Raw genomic sequence first — 18,944 nt, forward strand, 5'->3', positions numbered from 1 at the left:
ACAGCATGTGTCGGTGTTGCTGTTAATTCTAATCTGATAGAACTTTGTTGATGATGGTGGCAGAAGAAAAAGATGTAAGAAGGGACTGATACTTAGCCAGATCTGCCTTAGCCTCTGAATTCCTCCATTTTCTTTCAGCTGTCTTGTGGTGTGCTTCTGAAAGCCAGGGACAGAAGGGTCTTTTGTGTGCAGGCCTGGAAGAGAGGACAGAGTCAAGCGTAAGGTGTCTGGCAGTGTTGGTGTTGAGAGAAGTGGTCAGGAGAAGGGAGAGCAGAGGAGACTGTGAAAGAGAAATTGGTGGCAGAGTGGGAGTGATGGCAGAAGGGTACAGTAGGGGCAGGAGAAGCAGAGAACTGAATAAAAATGGTCAGATGTGTGGAGGGTGTTGACAGTTGCTTTTGTTGGAGTGCAGGTGCATGAGAAAACGAGGTCAAGCAGATTGCCAGCATTGTGAATCGGAGTGTGGAGGTGTGTGATATTGAAGGAGGAAAGAAGAGCAGCAGGATGCTGCTTAGGTCCCAGAGATTTAGAAGTGGGTTGCCATCCTCTGGAAGGAAAGAGTAATCCATCAAGCTTATCAAGGAAGCTCCTGAGCAAGCTTTAATTGCAATAAACAACTATGGTCATGTTAATTGGAAATGAGACAGTAAAACCATAGTATTCAAAAGTAGAGAAATTGCATGTGTTACCCAGGGGTGAATTTCCAGTTGTTGGATGCAAGAATGGTGTGTCATCTCCCTGCAACCCCCAACCCCCCTGGAAAGGTTGAAAGCGGAGGAAAGTGATAGAGACATGGATTTGACCAAAAAGTAGAGCCACCACTTGGAGGCCCCTTTGGGTGGCGAAAGCTGGAATAAAGTCTGCTTTGCTGACCACAGACTGGCAATTCCACAAGCCAAAGGAAAAGAATATCTGATGTGGTGGCTTGATGCAGTGGATGAAGGATAAAAGCAAACTGTTTGGATAAAAAAAAAGACAACACAACACCAAAGTAACTTACAACATATAGAAGTGGTTTTGGTTTTTCCAGTTGGAGCACAAGCAGGTGTATTAACCTGTTCTTGGTCACACAGTAGCGGGATTTGAACCTACAACCTTGGGGCTTCAAGTACAAAGCCTTATTTGCTACAAAGCATGAGAGAGACCCAGTTCAGATGTGGAAGGTGGTTTACAGTCTGAGGAGACCAAAATATAACTTTTTGGCCAGACTTCAAAGAGGTGTGTGTGGTGTGAAACTAACACTGCCCATGCCTCAAGAAACCCCATAACTACAATGAAATATGGTGGTGGCAGCATCATGCTGTAGTGATAGTTTTGTGCTGGACTGGGAATCTTGTCAGAGTTGAAGGGACAATGGGTGGGCAAAAACAGTACAACATTGCAGGAGAACTTGTTTCTTGTGTATGAACCTATGGCTTGGGAAAAGATCCATCTTTTAGCATGACAGTGACCCAAAGCATAAGGCCAAAGCAACATTGGAATGGCTCAAAAACTGATGAATGTTTTGGAATGGCCAAGTCAAAGCCCTGATCTTAACCCTAATAAGAATCTGTGTCACTATTTCAAAACTGCTATAGCGGTACCATCCCACCAACCTCTAGGATCTCTATCAATACTGCCAAGAAGAATGGCAAAGAATCACTCCTGAGTAAAGTGCAAAACTGGTCCATACTTACCCCAAAAGAATTAAGGTGGTTGTTGCAGTAAAAGGGTTCAACAAAGTGTGAATACTTATACAAACACTAACTTGAGTTTTTCTTCAGTTAAATATCTATAGAAAATGGTTTATTTTCTCTTTGGAAATGTATTGTTACAGTGTAACACATTAAAATACTGAATGGGTAATTAGGAGTGCTAATCTTGTCATATAAAAAATTGACTTTCAAGGGGATTGAATACTTTTGCATGCCACTATTTTTGACTGCATTTGACAAAAACCTGTATAGCATACATTCTGAATGCATGTTTTAGCCATGTTCCAGGAAATGTGTGTATTGCAGATAAGTTTAAACAAGGCTCTTGTCATTTTTAACTGTATTAAAACCACTTTTAGTTTGTCATCTATTTCATTTTTTTAAATTATTGCTGAGGAGCAGTTTTGTTTGAGGCATTGATGTGAGTAGTTTGTATTGAATTTATACTCTTGCAAAAAAAACATCAAGATTGAGAGGTTCAAAGAATTGTTAATACTTTGATGCAGTATAAAACCAAGCATGTTAATGCAATTGCATTAGTAGAAAAATGAAAAATCCTCCTTTTGTTACAGATTAAAATATTTTATAGACTATTGACAAGCAGATGCAGAGCCCAGGAGATTCAATGGAAAGCTTGTAGCTTTTGGGGAGGGGGTAATAAGTGTTAATCTGACTCTTCAAAACCTTAAGTTTATTGTTCACAATCCTGTACCCTTCTGTATGACTGTTTTTATTGCTGTAATACTACTATGTATGGCAAGCCAAATTAACATTTAGAGATATCTCAAAATGAATTTTATGATATCTGGAAATGCATTTTAGATATCTCAAATTGAATTATAGATATCTAAAAATACATCTATTTTAAGATATCTAAAAAGAATTGTATGATATCTCAAACAGATCTCAAGATATCTTGAAGTGATATGCTGTACATTTTCAGATATCTGAAATGCATTTCAAGATATCTTAAATGCAATTTGAGATCTTGAAATATGTTCATGTGCATTTTGAGATCTCAAATACATTTCAAGATATCTTAAAATACAACTGCAGGCATTTTGAGATATCTGAAATACATTTTCAGATATCTTAAAATAGCTTTCTGCACATTTCAAGATATGTCAAATACATTTTCAGATATCTTAAAATCACTTCCTGTAAAATTTCATATACTTTCAGTGGAACTTCCTGCCTATTTTAAGATATCTTGAAATGCATTTAAGATATCTCGAAATGCACAGGAAGTGATTGAGATATCATGAAATGTATTTGAGATATCTTGAAATGTGCAGGAAGTCATTTTAAGATATCTGAAAATGCATTTCAGATATCTCAAAATGAATTTGGGATATCTTAAAATGAGAAGGAAGTTATTTTAAGATATCTCGAAATATAATTTAGATATCTTAAAAAGCATTTAAGATATCTTGAAATTCATTGTTGTTTCAGATATCTGAAATACATTTTTAGATATCTAAAATTTCATGATATCTTAAAATGGGTCTCTGCTCTATTTCAGATATCTAACAATGTATTTCAAGATATCTAAAATTGTATTTCAAGATATCTAAAATGCATTTTAAGATATCTTTAAAAGGACACTCAATTATTTCAAGATATCTCAATAGCACTTTCAGATATCTACAATACAATTTAAGATATCTCAAATACATTTCCAGATATCTCAAAACAGCTTCCTGTCCATTTTCAGATATCTCAAATACATTTTAAGATATCTTATAATAAATAAGTCCCATTGAAATAATAGGCAGTTTTACAGGAAATGATTTTGAGATATCTTGAAATGCATTTAAGATATCTTAAAATGCATAAAAGGTCAATTTAAGATATCGGAAAATTAATTTGAGATATTTTGAAATACAGACACAATTATTTTGAGATATCTGAAACTGTATTTGAGATATCTTGAAATGCATTTGAGATATCCCGAAATGTACTGCAGATATCTTAAAATGTAAAGGAAAGTATTTTAAGATATCTCAAAGCGAGTTTCAGATATCTTAAAAAGTAAATTACATTTTAAGATATCCGAAATTCATTTTGAGATATCTCTAAATGTTAATTTGGCTTGCCATAACTATGTAATAAGGACACAGTTAAGAGAACCTACCACATGAAACCTGGAAATGTAGAAAATTAACAAGAACCCCCTGCTTTAGAAGGTTGTCTCCCATGTTTGGCCCATGCTGAATTTGGAAATTTTTAATGATGGAAAACTTATCAGCAGGTATACTTGCAAATCTAAAGATGGTGGTATCTTTGACATTTTCTGTTCCTGTGTTACAGGCAACAGGTGTAAGGAAATTAACAGATTAATCTTTACAAATGTGTGCCAGATATAATTATATATATTGTGGTGGTGTACTTCAATATTACAATGCTGATATCTTCCTGCACTGTTTCTCCTACCTTTGCATTTTTTGGATGAAGATACACAAGGAATACTAACAGTACTGTAGTATTCATTCCTCTTTAAAATATTCATTTGCTACATAATTTTACAGTTGGTGTATAATTGTCCTGTTTTATTCTAAACTTTCAGATCTACTTTCACTGTTTGGTAATTGTATGCGATTCTAAAGTTTTGAATCTTGACCGTCGTTGCAGTGGAGTCTGTATACCAGCAAAGCAGAGAAAAGGTAAACATTATGAGCACTTTGTACTTATGTTTGTATTTTAACTTTTGAAACTTCTACTTTGACCCTTTTTAATTTTAACAATTATTTATTTCTATCAGACCAATTTTATTTAGTAGTCTAAACCCAGTATTTGTGTGTCATTGATTTGATTATCAAAAAGTAGAGCATGCAAATTTTAAAAAGGACCCCAAAAAACTATTTTGGATAAAAACCATTTGATTCCTAATCTTTGCTTGTTATATTCTTGGCACAGTAGTTTTAGGAATAGTGTTAGGTTGTACTACCTACTGGACATCTTGAAACTTTGAATCATGCTAACCAAATCCTACTGCAATAAACCTTTGCATCTCCATATTCAAGATCATTTGGTCACCTTTAAGCCAGTGAAACTCCTATTGACCTTCCAGGACTTCAGAGCACCGTAGGTAGTTTAGTAATTGGATGCCAACACACCCAAATATATGTTGAGCCACATTGCCTAATCAGTTTCTGATTAATTCAAAGCCACTTTGGAGTGATCATTGAAGAGGTTCTTCTAAAAAATTTGCGTTTTTAAAAAAAAAAAAAAAAACCTGTTCATATATGTTTGCATCAAGTATTCACTTTTTAGTATAATTTTGGAGATCTGGGGTCTCGTATATAACGCAGTGCGTATAATTCACACTAAAACATGGCATATGTACAAAACCGTGCATAGGCCAACTTCCATGCACTTCAACTCCATAAATCGTGGTCAGCTTGAAAAGTAATGCACGCACCTGCTGCCCCACCCCGACTCCTTCCAGAATTATGTAGTTTTGAATATGTAACATTCAGTGCTTTGTGAAAAGATAATGGCAAAGCGCAGGGAGGACAACTTTACCAAATACGAAGTGGAGGTAAGGAAAAAATGTATTTGTTGGCTTATGTAGTGGTATAAACAACAAAGTGAAGTTGATAGTGGCAGAAACACAAGTTCGCAAAATCGCACAATGCCCGAAATAAAGTGGTCAGATATCAAAGTCGCCGTGAAAAGGCAAGTCGTTACTCACCGTCTGTACTCTAATACGTTTCCATATGACACTGAGATATGAACTTTTTTCCTTCACTGTGTCCCTAATTTTTAAAGTAGAACATTGCAGACTTCATCTTAAAATTGATGTTTAATTTACTAGCTTCTCAAATGCCATCGTAACTAAAGCATCATTTTAAACGCTTTGTGTTCTATGTGTGTGAATCACTGCATGCTTAAATGGGTTTTGTTTGGTAGACAGGGGTGCGCAGGCACTGATCTACACACACAATGCATTATATTCATGATATTGCAGCTCTCTGAACATTTTAGAATAGTAAGGGCTCATTTATACTTCACGCTGAGAACGCGTACGCGCCCGCATCATGGCCACAACGCGTTCTGAGCGTTCATTTGATGCGTCCTCTGAGCAGGTCCTCAGAAATTAACGCGACGCGTGCGTGAGTTGCAGTACCAGCAAAAAGTCGGGGGGCGCAGTGTGCTAAAAGTTGGAATGTGACGTCAGAGTCTCTGTTTATTATCTACATGTGACAGAAAGCTGCTTTGCAGATCCTACGAGATTGGTGTGCGCGTTTTGATATTTGATAAATGGTTCGATGTGGTGAAGCAAAATGCCGACATACAGGTGTATTCATGGTGCTTTTATATTCAAGCGTCACATATATTCCCGATCGTAATGACATGATAGATACATTTTAAAATTCTCACATACCGTCGTCTTTGCTATCTTTTTTTCTAGGGCTTTCTCTGCTCCTGACAGCAGCGAATCGCCAGCAATAGATCGCCACACTGAGCACATTAAATGTATGATATCCCAACTCTCTGCACAGTTAGAATCCTTAGATTTATACTTGATATCACTTTCATGATGAAAAGCATTAAAGTATGTATATTACATTTTACAGATAAATCTGTAATTTCTTTTAAATAATGAATACTGTTAATAATTACACACATGGGGTGACACAGTGGCAGAGCGGTAACGCTGCTGTCTTGCAGGGAGTCATGTCGCTGATATTCCCTGCCTGGAGTTTACACGTTTTCCTGCTGGGTTTCCTCAGTGTACTCCAGTTTCCTTCCAAAGATATGCAGATTTGGGGATTTGGTGCTGCTAAAATGACGCTAGTGTATATGTGTGCTTTTTTCACCTTGCGATGAGCCGAGGCATCCTCCAGGGATTGTTTCTCACTCGTGCTCAGTGCTTGCTGGAATGGACACATCCCTGGATTTAATCAATAAACATCCTTTTCAGAGATATTGCGGTAAGGTGTCATCGGAATTTAATGGGTGTTCAAGGCAATTCACAACACAGAGAAGCCGAACATGTTCTCACCGTGATAATATCTCGCAGTGCCACCTGGTGAATTCCTCCAGATTTACGTAAAGTACGCGCGCAAGTATAAACACTTCAACGCTTGCGTAGCAGGAGCATCCGCTGCAGCATGCATCGCATCGCGTGAAGTATAACTCCGGCCTTAGATGTACAGTGCATCCGGAAAGTATTCACAGCGCATCACTTTTTCCACATTTTATGTTATAGCCTTATTCCAAAATGTGTGTAGAATTCTGAGGGAAAAAATGAATTTAATCCAACACCCCATAATGACGTGAAAAAAGTTTACTTGAGGTTTTTGCAAATTTATTAAAAATAAAATAACTGAGAAATCACATGTACATAAGTATTCACAGCCTTTACGCAATACTTTGTCGATGCACCTTTGGCAGCAATTACAGCCTCAAGTCTTTTTGAATATGATGCCACAAGCTTGGCACACCTATCCTTGGCCAGTTTCGTCCATTCCTCTTTGCAGCACCTCTCAAGCTCCATCAGGTTGGATGGGAAGCGTCGGTGCACAGCCATTTTAAGATCTCTCCAGAGATGTTCAATCGGATTCAAGTCTGGGCTCTGGCTGGGCCACTCAAGGACATTCACAGAGTTGTCCTGAAGCCACTCCTTTGATATCTTGGCTGTGTGCTTAGGGTTGTTGTCCTGCAGACAGATGAACCATCACCCCAGTCTGAAGTCAAGAGTGCTCTGGAGCAGGTTTACGTCCAGGATGTCTCTGTACATTGCTGCAGTCATCTTTCCCTTTATCCTGACTAGTCTCCCAGTCCCTGCCGCTGAAAAACATCCCCACAGCATGATGCTGCCACCACCATGCTTCACTGTATGGGTGGTATTGGCCTGGTGATGAGCGGTGCCTGGTTTCCTCCAAACATGACGCCTGGCATTCACACCAAAGAGTTCAATATTTGTCTCATCAGACCAGAGAATTTTCTTTCTCATGGTCTGAGAGTCCTTCAGGTGCCTTTTGGCAAACTCAAGGCAGGCTGCCATGTGCCTTTTACTAAGGAGTGGCTTCCGTCTGGCCACTCTACCATACAGGCTGGATTGGTGGATTGCTGCAGAGATGGTTGTCCTTCTGGAAGGTTCTCCTCTCTCCACAGAGGACCTCTGGGGCTCTGACAGAGTGACCATCGGGTTCTTGGTCACCTCTCTGACGAAGGCCCTTCTCCCCCGATCGCTCAGTTTAGATGGCCGGCCAGCTCTAGGAAGAGTCCTGGGGCCTCATGTATAAACGGTGCGTACGCACAGAAATGTTGCACAAGAACGTTTCCCCGTTCAAATCGCGATGTATAAAACCTACACTTGGCGTAAAGCCACGCATTTTTCCATGGTACCTCATACCCTGTCGTACACAAGTTCTCTACTCGGTTTTGCAGAATGGCGGCATCCAGCGTCAAAGCAGTGCTACTGTTCCTGTGTGGTTACCCTTTCTTAGATCCACATCCACTATCAAGCTTGAGCTTCGTTCACGGTTTGTTCCTGCCTCGCGCTGTATTCATGCTGTGACTGGCGCGACACTGGAAGGATAGATGGATAGAATAATTAAAGATTACGAAGATATTCCGATGTTCTAAGCTTACAGATGGCTTAACGTCTATTACAGAGCTGATTGTGTGGCGATTGGGTATTTGGAGAAAGAAAAGTAAGGACAGGAATTGGAAGTTACTACATTTTGAAAAAGACAGTACTTCTGTAATAAAGCATTTCATTGAAGGTCACGCATGGCGCAGCAAGCATCTTGCTGTAAGACATGAACAATCACTGTGCCACCGTGTTTCCATGCTTAATAACATGCTTTAACTCATCATCATGAAAATGATATCACGTATACTTCTCAGTATTTTAATTATTCAGAGAGCTGTAATATTACGAACGTAATGGATTCTATGTCCTGTCGGAGGAAGATCACGTAGTGATTCAGGCACATAGAGAACATATAAGATCAAATACACAACAAAGAATTTAACATGCTACTTTAGTTACGATGGGATTTGAGAAACTAGTAAATTAAATGATTTTAAGATGAAGTTTATGATCTACTTTAATGACAAAATAAACTACACGATTAAAGTGGAAATTTCGAGATTAAAGTTGACATTTTATGCTTTTTTCCCCCCCCACTGTGTGCCTTTTTTTTTTTTGACGGTGGGCTACGAGTCGCCTTCTCACGCTGACTTTGATATGTGACAACTTTTTTATTTCGGGCACTTGTGTGACTTTGTGAACTTGAGCTTTCGAGTTTCTCCGACACGCTATGTCACTCGATCAACTTCCTTTTGTTGCTTATATAACTTTCCAACAGATAATGTTTTTCTTTGCCTCCATTTGGTATTCACTGAAATTCTTCTATTTTTCCTCATACTTTTGCCATTGCCTTTTCACAGAATGCTGGGCTTAAGGGCTGTTTATATTGATTTGCATATTCAAAGAGGCGTAATTCTGGGAGGAGTTGGGGCGGGACAGCAAGTGCATGCACGTGCGTTTATTTCCACGCTGAGTGGGATTTATGTAGCGGAAGAACGCGGAAGTTGGCAAACGCACAGATTCCTGCATCTGGATTTTTCTGTGCGTAAGCACATTTTAGTTTTTGTACTTCGTCATGTTATAGTGCAAATTCTACGCATGGCGTTATACATGAGGCCCCTGGTGGTTTCGAACTTCATCCACTTACGGATAATGGAGGCCACTGTGCTCATTGGGACCTTCAAAGCAGCAGAAATTTTTCTGTAACCTTCCCCAGATTTGTGCCTTGAGACAATCCTGTCTCAGAGGTCTACAGACAATTCCTTTGACTTCATGCTTGGTTTGTGCTCTGACATGAACTGTCAACTATGGGACCTTATATAGACAGGTATGTGCCTTTCCAAATCATGCCTAATCAACTGAATTTACCAATTTAATTCGGAGACTCCAATTAAGCTGCAGAAACATCTCAAGGATGATCAGGGGAAACAGGATGCACCTGAGCTCAATTTTGAGCTTCATGGCAAAAGCTGTGAATACTTATGTACATGTGCTTTCTCAGTTTTTTACTTTTAATAAATTTGCAAAAACCTCAAGTAAACTTTTTTCACGTTGTCATTATGGGGTGTTGTGTGTAGAATTCTGAGGAAAAAAATGAATTTAATCCATTTTGGAATAAGGCTGTAACATAACAAAATGTGGAAAAAGTGATGCGCTGTGAATACTTTCCGGATGCACTGTATACTTGATATCATTTTCATGATGAAATGCATTAAAAGTGTGTATTAAACCATGGGGGTGTAGTGGTAGTGATTGAGTTAGTGCCCAATTCAGGGATTGTTCTTGCCTCCCCCTCCATGAATTGTTCCTGCCTCCCGCAAGATGCTTGCTGGTACGTGTGTGACCCCCGATGAAATTTTATTGCAGCAGTACCGTGTCTGTCGAACGTACCAACCCCCAATTCCTATCCTAATGTTTTCTTTATCCACGTAACCAGTTGCCACACAAAGCTGGTTTGACATTTATTAGAGCGTATTAAGTGTAGAATGCTGATTCTTAAAAACTTTTAAGGAACATTGAAAAATATTTGTAATAAGTTTTATTTCATCTATCCAGGCTCATGCCAGTCCCAGCAAACATACAGCACGAGGCAGGAACAATCCCTGGATAGAGCGGCAGCTCATCATTACCGCTGTGCCACCATGCCCTCACATGTATATTAAATTGTTAATTTAAATGTATACTGTTATGTGTAAAATGTAATATACATATTTTAATGCATTTGATCTTAAAATTGATGTCCAGTATATATCCTAGTATTCTAACCGCTCACCGCTACAAGTGGATAGTGCTTGGAAATCTAAATTGACTTAGGAGCCAGTCATCATCTGTAAATATGCACTCTCTTCTGTTGAATTGAATCAAATTCTTTTGTCATTGTATGGTACCATGAGATTCAATACATAAATCCTAAAACTTATTTTTCTATAAAATGCTAAAATACAGTAAACAATGAAAAATGTACTTATGCTTTCATATTGTATAATATATGTACATGTACATATAGTGCAGATTGTTCATGAAGTGGCTCAGGTTGTACAATATTACAGGTGGTGTGCAATTTTACAGTGAGGTAATTGTAAGTAAGAGCAATTCTACCGGGAACACTTAGACTGATTGAATGTGTTTTATAGGTGTTGGGATGAAGCAATTTCTGAGCCTCAAGGTCCATACAGGAAAGGCTCTTAAGTGTTTCCCGGATGGGAGAAGTTCAAATAGACTGCGCATGGCTGAGTGGAATCCATGCAGATGCTGGAGGCTTTCCTGAGACAGCGTGTGCTATATATGTCCTCCAGAGCTGGAAGCTGTATCCCGATTAATTCTGCTCTCGACACCACCCACTATAGAGCTTTCCGATCAGCTGCTGTACCACTGTGATACACCCCCCACACACGCGCATATACATAAGCGCATATACATACAATGGGTTAATATATTCTGAGTGATGCATGGAGAGTAACAATGCTAAAACAACTATTGTATTTGGAATAGCTTGGCCATTCCATGCATCGTTATATTGTTACAGGTTGCTTACAATCAGGTGTCTTAAATTTATAAATGGTATGCGGTTAATTTCAGAGTATTTAATAAAGCCTATGTCATGGATGTGAATCTAAAAAAAGGGAAGCCACACAGGAACAGTAGCACTGCTTTGACACTGGGTACCGAAAGTTTGCTAAACCGAGTAGAAATGTACATACGCAAGGGGGGTGCTGCCATGAGAATGTGCGTGGCTTTACACCAAGTTTAGTTTTTATACATCACAATGAGCGTGGAAACGGGCATATGCAACATTTTTGTGTGTATACATCGTTTATTCATGAGGCCCCAGGATCTTTAAAGCTTTGCCATCCTCGGTCTCTGTAGCCCTGCTAGGAAACTTTAGCACTTGCATGGGAAATAATAATATTTTGCCTAAATGGGGCTTATTGAGAGGAACTGCCCTATCTAAAATAGTATGCAAAGTAATTATGTACTTCTGTATTTCAGTGTAGATGTTCTCAATTCAGTTTAATAGACATGCGGTGTTCTTGAAAAAAAACATATCTAAATGTGTGGTTGTTTCTAAGTGTTCCTGCTATCACAGTACCTTGAGCTAAACTTAAAAATAAAAAAAAACTTGTTTTCCCTTTAAGGATCAGTTGACTGGTCAGCAACTCATTAATTGAAGTGTCCAGAAAATGTCTTCAGATCGGAAGACAAAAACAAAATCCATTGTTTCCTCACAATTGTGGTAAAATTTGCCACTCAAAATCATGTTCTAAAGTGAAACTTTTTTCATAAATTAAAAAAAAAATACTTTGTTCTTGCAGCTCACAATGGGACTGTGTATAACCCAGCTGCCATTGATCCCAGTCTTGAGATTATACATATATTCCAAAACAGCATATCTGTCATTTTAAGTAGGGTAGGGGGGCCATTGTGTTGAGATTCAGCTGGTTTTTTTTTTTTTGGTTTTTTTTTTTTTAAAAGGTGATTGGCTGTGAGAACCCTGTTTTATAGACCACTAGACCATAATAATGGGGGGGGGGGGGGGGGGGGAATCTCAAAAATTCTATTACTTTAAAGAAGATACTGCCTGCTCCAGCAGGACTGATAAAGCATGCATATTCTTCAGTGATAGTAAATTTATTGCCTGCTTACATGAGTTTAATATTATCTAACTGATTTAGACCTGAATTGACATTCCAGTCGTACATCCACTGCTTGAATGGGAGAAAGCTAGTCTGGAGTATTGTTGTACTGCTCCACCTCAAGCCTGCATCCATCCATCCATCCATCCATTAGTTTTCTCGGGGCAGCATTGTAGTCCTGCTGGAGCCTGTCCCAGCAAGCATTGGACACGAGGTAGGAGCAATCCCCAGAAAGGGTGCCAGTCCATCACCGGGCAAATGCACTCTCTATAGGACCAATTCTATGAATTGGCATTGCTAAAGTTTAATCAGGTTGAGGTTCAATACAGATGTTCTAATAAGCATAGTTGATGGTCATTCCTACCTCATAGCACCATGTTCTACATACAGTAGAGTCTGCATGTGTTTACAGGTTGATTGGCATCAGGGTCAATCCATTTTTTTTAAACATTAATATAACTAAAGAACTGAGCATAATGTTGGCAAGTGTGAGTATTATGAATAATTTTTTTTTTAAAAATTGCCCTTTCCATCTGCTATGTTGTTGAGACACAACACAGCTCAAGTATGCCTTGTATTTTTTATTTTATTAAAAATAGTGTAATTTCCAATGTACCATTCGTACAGTGAAACTTTTAAATACTGTGTTTTCACTATGCTGTTAACTCAACGTGCATCTTGGTTTTGTGGCCTATGTAAACTGGTGTGTTGTCAACTCCATGGTCATTACAAGCACACAAATGAGCACACACACTTCCCTTGAGAAAATGGGACCAAGAAACTGTCATAAAATGTTTCCGTGATCCCAGAGATGCCTCATTTTAATGCAGAAAGCACATTTTCTTAAATCGAAACCTTTGCCTCTTCAAAGTGGCCATATTTGGTCATTTTAAGACCTTTTCTATTGCGTATGGACACCTTAGAGCCTCATTGTAAGCTGTAAGATCAAAGTATTTTTAAAATTTATTTAAAAAAGCTTTACTTTAAAACACTTAGGTGGCAAATATAGGCCATGGTTGTGACGAAATATCTCTTGACTTGAAAGCTAGCTCTGCAGTTGTGTATATTTAATTTCCTACCATGGGGGACTACTTTAACACACTTTACTTTAATTTAGAAACCCAGCATGTGTCTATGACTCCATACATAGTGGTATACTTTTTTTTTTTTTTTTTTTTTTTTTTTCCTTTTTTTTTTTCAGTACCTGTGGCCTCCTGCAGTATACAGAGAGTTGGTTACAAGTACAAGTAACCAGCAGGCTGACTGGAGGTGGGGAGGAGGGAGATATGGCCTTGGGTGATGCATTTTGTTTACTAGGTGGTCTACATCCTTATTGTCGCTAGTGGTTTTGAAGTCTGTGTATTATGACTGAAAGAAAAAGATCCTGTATACTAGCAGCTAAAATTAGATTCCTGAACTGGATTATTTCACTGTCTGTGATTAGGTAAGCCATGCAATGCAGGAGGATCACTAAGTTGAAACACAGGTTCTCTAGATTGAGATAAGCAAGTAGAGGCAATTTTAAGCATGTTCTTGGTGGTGTGTGAGAAATGGCAACTAGGAGATGACCTGGTGGCAGAATTACATTAACCCGGACAGAACCATCTCTTGACTGAATTTCTGGGAATTCCAGAAGAACAGCTGGAACCTGTTGAGTGCTGGGTGTGTGTTTCTGTTATGATCCTTCATGTGAAATGTGAGGTAATAGCTCAATTTTTTGTGCATGCTTCAGTGTTTTTTTGTTTTGTTTTTTTTTTGTTTCCCCACTCCAGGACGAGGTGCATCATTTGGAGTTCAGCAGGCAATGGTATCATCTTATGGTATTCATCTGCAAATAGAAGATGTTTTCACCCATTTTTCAAGTGAGACCTTCATGAAGAGAATTTTAAGTATAGAGAAAGCTTAATATTGCTGTTTAATCCTGGCTAACTTTTGAAAAACGTAAAATTAAGATGACAAATAGTACCTTATTGCTCAGTTTAATCTAGTTTAGTGATATAAACACTTGTTTCCGACTAGCTGGCTGACCATTCTTTTCTACGGTTAATTTTAATAAACTACACATTTTTCTTGCAGATGCAGAGAAACACTTGTGGCTGGTGGTATCTACAGTAGCACTGTTTTCCTCTTTATCATTTATAGTGTATGTATACTGGAGAATGAAACTAAAAAATGAAGATAATAAAACCAGTGTTTCATGAATATTGTATGTGACTGTGTTTATGAAATTGCATTTGTAGTTCTTGGTAAATAAGTCCAACTCCCAGTTGTTGAAAAGTATCTTGTGTGAATGAGGCATTAATCTACCAATCACTTAAAGATCTAAGTTCATGCTGGAGTAAATATCCAGATTTTTAGCCAGTGTAATGATCTGATAATGACAACTTCTTAAACTTTTGTTTTTGGTAAATTTGTGTAATTTCTGGGTTCTATTGGGAACTAAGTATTTAGTTCTGCATTTTTCCTGTTTAATTTATTGATTAGCACTGTATAACTCAAGACCTAATACCACTTTGTTAATGATTTAAGGAAAAAAGCGTATGCAAATGAAGACGTACATCTAAGTTGCATACTGCAAGTCTGAGATTGTTTCAGGAATCTATAAGCCTCGTTAGGATTTAAAAAAAAGTGTCAGAACGTGCTTCCGGTTACTCAACATTGTTGTTCAACATGCAATAAATTACAAATTTGCAAGAAGTAGAAGCAATTTAATATTTCCCTCCCACTGCCACCTTCGAATGACCAGTGACCCCCACACCATCCCTACTACTTAGTACATCAAAAAACTCCTACCACATCAACTGGAATGGCCAGTGAAAAGTCCACCTCTGACCATCAGTATGGAGTGTTCATGACTGAAGACCAAGTAAGAGAAAAGCTGTAGGACTAGATGGAGTCCACTATTCAGTTCTTAAGGCCTGGGTCTCTTGTCACCTGTTCAGTATCCCTTAGTGTTTTATTGTATAATAGATAGGGGTGTGTGTGTGTGCATCTAAATGTTGAAAGGGTTTTATATCATACTACAGTTAACTGTTGATTATTCTGCGTGTTATAACAGTGTAATCTAATAAGTTTTTAATTTTTGCTACTTTTCTGGAATAAAATGTATGGAATTTTTAGCGAGTAGGTTCATTTACAGTGAATTACTGACAATTGAGGTTTGTAGTAGTGAACTTTGGCAGGAAATCACTAACTTTCATTTAGTTTCTTACTGTAATGTTTACAGTGCAGTACTTGCAACTTTGTGGATTTTATTTTATAAGGAACTTTTTATGCATTTTAAGACATTACCTGAAACTATCTTTACTCTGTCTACAAAGCTCCTAATTAGATCATATCAAGTGCCCAAATTTGCTATACTTAAACATTTTAAAATTAGTTACAAGAAACAAATTGTTTTTATGACAATGGTCAAACATTGGATGGGTATGCAAGTGTAAAATGAGCCCTTCTAAGAAGTTTTTGTTAGTCTCATTCTGTCCCCCATTATGCAGTGGCCAATATGGGAAGCAAACCAGCCTTTCCTAAATATGATACAAAATGAAATATAATGGTACATATTATAGCTTCTCACTATTTATATTAAGCTATATTTTAAAAAATGGGCATGTATATAAATGGAGCCTCCTCCAGTACCCAGCTGCTGAGCTTCTTTGACTGCGTCTTCTCCAGTCTGTGCCTGTACTGTCGGTGCTGTATTTTGACCCGGACGTCATATTTCTCCCTCGTCTGAGATACATCCACCGTGGGTCCCGCCGGAGATTCCGAACGGATGCCTCGAAAGGAATTAACTCTTTTTGGTCTGATTTTCGGCACCCTCCACATAACGGATAGGAACGCTGACCATAGCGTGTTGGCCAGCTTAGCTCGGTCGACTAACACCACTATCAAATGCGACAGCAGCATTGTCAGCTTTGGTCTACTGAACATCCGCTCACTCACGAGCAAGGGACATCTCATTCAGGATCTCCTCATTGACCGTAAGTTTGACTTTCTCTGTTTAACTGAGACTTGGCAGCAACCTCAAGACTTTTCACAACTTAATGAATGCACCCCCCTGGGGTTTGTTTACACTTGTCAACCCCATGCTTCTGGCCGTGGAGGAGGTGTCACGATAATTTATCACGAGAAGTGGAAAGTCCTGCTGTTGCCTGCTCCTACTATTAGCTCTTTTGAATCAACAGTGTGTCAACCCTCTGGGCCAGTTCCTACCATCATTGCAACTGTCTACCGTCCTAAGTCAAACAACAATTTTTTTTTGAATGATCTTGCTACCTTCCTTACCCATTTATCTATAATTACTCCAAATATAATTCTGCTGGGGGATTTTAATATACATCTGGACAATATCAATATCCCTTTCACTAGAGACTTTTTATCTTGCCTGGAGAGTTTTGGATACCAGCAGCACACTGATGTTCCTACCCATTGTAAAGGACATATCTTGGACCTGATCTGCTGCTCTGGTGTTGTTCCTTTTGATCTTACAGCAGATAACTCACTATAACCAATCATTTTCTCCTTTCATTCAATGCCAAACTTCCCTTTTCTGTTCCTAAGCTTCCATGTCTCATAGCCTTTTGTAACATTAAGAATATTAACTTGAATTTGCTGTCTTCTAGAATTGATTCCCAAATGGACTTTTATAATTTATCCACTCCCATAGAACTGGTCTCATATTATAACACTTGTCTTAATGGTATTCTTAATTCTCTAGCTCCGCTAAAAACCAGATCTTTTTCTTTTTCTGCCCCCTGGTTTACGCCTGAACTTCAGCTTCTGAAAGCTAAGGGCAGGCAACTTGAAAGGTTGTTTAAAAAATCTGGACTCTCTGTCCACAGAGATGTATAAAAATCTACTCTATTACAAGGATTGTATAGCCCAAACCAAATCTATTACACTCGGTGTTACCTGTATTAAAAGTAATTAAGTCTTTGTTTTCTTTACTTAGTAATGTTACACAACCTCCAGACTCTTTACCATCTTACCTTTACTCAACTGCTTTCTGTAATTCTCTTGTCTTTTTTCAATGAGAAAATCCAAAGGATACATCAGCACCTTGGTCCAGATCCTCTCTGTATTCCTTCTGAACTACACTTGCCTACTCACTCTTTTTCTTCTTTCCAGCTTCCCACTTCCTCTGAAATCTCAGATCTCATCTGCAAATCCAAGTCATCTACTTGTCAGCTGGACCCCCTGCCTACAGGTCTGGTTAAAGCCTGCCTCCTCTCTCTAGTCCCTCTCATTTCTGCCATCATTCACTCTTCTTACTACTGGTATTATTTCCTCATCTTTTAAAACTGCAGTTATAACCCCAATACTAAAAAAACCTGGTGCTGATCCTACTAATTCCAGCAATTTTTGCCCCATTTCTAACTTGCCCTTTATCTCCAAAATTCTTGAAAAAATAGTAGCTTTCCAACTTCACACCCACTTATCTCACAATAATCTATATGAAAAGTTCGTCTGGTTTTTGCCCTCTTCATAGTACAGAAACGGCACTTGTTAAAATTACCAATGATTTCCTTATGGCTGCTGACTCTGATCTAATCACTATTCTCATCCTCCTTGATCTGAGTGCGGCCTTTGATACTATTTGTCATACCACTCTCCTTAATAGATTATCCTTGATTGGCATTACCCACACTCCACTTGATTGGTTTAGATCCTACCTCTCAGGCCGCACTCAGGTCATACAGCTGAAAACCTTCACATCCCAACCCACTGCCGTTACTTCTGGTGTGCCCCAGGGCTCTGTCCTGGGGCCTCTTCTTTTTATTATTTACCTTCTTCCCCTTGGCAATATTTTTCGCAAATATAATATTTTCAGTTATGCTGATGACACCCAGCTCTACCTTGCTGGTAAACCCACCTCCTCTTTTCCACCACCCTCGCTTATTGACTGCATTTCTGAAATTTAAATCCTGGTTTTCTTCGAATTTTCTTAAACAGTGACAAACCTGAGGTTCTCCTCATTGGTTCAAAATCATCATTATCCAAAACCAATAATCTTTCTCTTATTATTGATAACTCTGTTGTTTCCCCATCATATCAGGTCAAGAGTCTGGGTGTCATCCTCGACAGTACTCTATCCTTCCAATCTCACATTAATAACCTCACCCGGTCTGCTTACTTCCACCTACGTAATACCGGTATTAATCACATTCGCCCCTCCCTCACTCCTCATACCACTGCCATTCTTGTTCATAGTCTTGTCACTTCTCGGCTGGACTACTGCAATTCACTCCTCGTCGGTCTCCCTAATAAATCTCTTCATAAGCTTCAGTTAGTCCAGAATTCTGCAGCACGTGTCATCACTCGAACCCCATCTATTCACCATATTACTCCGGTCTTGCAGCAGCTTCATTGGCTCCCGATTTAAGTTTTGAACTGATTTTAAGATTCTGCTATTAACATTTAAGGCCATCCATAACCTCGCACCTCCATATCTGTCTGACCTTCATGTTGCCATTCCCTCCCGTAACCTTAGATCCTCTTCCTCCACCCATCTGACTGTCCCTCCCGCCCATCTAACCAGCATGGGGAGCAGAGCTTTCAGCCGTTCTGCTC

At 38.7% G+C, this 18,944-nt stretch overlaps 1 protein-coding gene across 1 annotated transcript in view; it reads left to right on the forward strand.

The window, feature by feature from the left end:
- Nucleotides 1-14,575, forward strand: part of LOC114644859 (zona pellucida sperm-binding protein 2-like) — a 36,359-nt gene extending 21,784 nt beyond the window's left edge. The window contains exons 10-12 of the mRNA XM_028792839.2: nucleotides 4,261-4,357; nucleotides 14,147-14,236; nucleotides 14,451-14,575. Coding sequence (XP_028648672.2) covers nucleotides 4,261-4,357; nucleotides 14,147-14,236; nucleotides 14,451-14,575 — 312 coding nt within the window. The remainder of the gene's footprint in view (nucleotides 1-4,260; nucleotides 4,358-14,146; nucleotides 14,237-14,450) is intronic.
- Nucleotides 14,576-18,944: the final 4,369 nt, after the last annotated feature.

Source organism: Erpetoichthys calabaricus, chromosome 9, assembly GCF_900747795.2.
Source record: "Erpetoichthys calabaricus chromosome 9, fErpCal1.3, whole genome shotgun sequence".
In the NCBI taxonomy this organism is placed as follows: domain Eukaryota; kingdom Metazoa; phylum Chordata; class Cladistia; order Polypteriformes; family Polypteridae; genus Erpetoichthys; species Erpetoichthys calabaricus.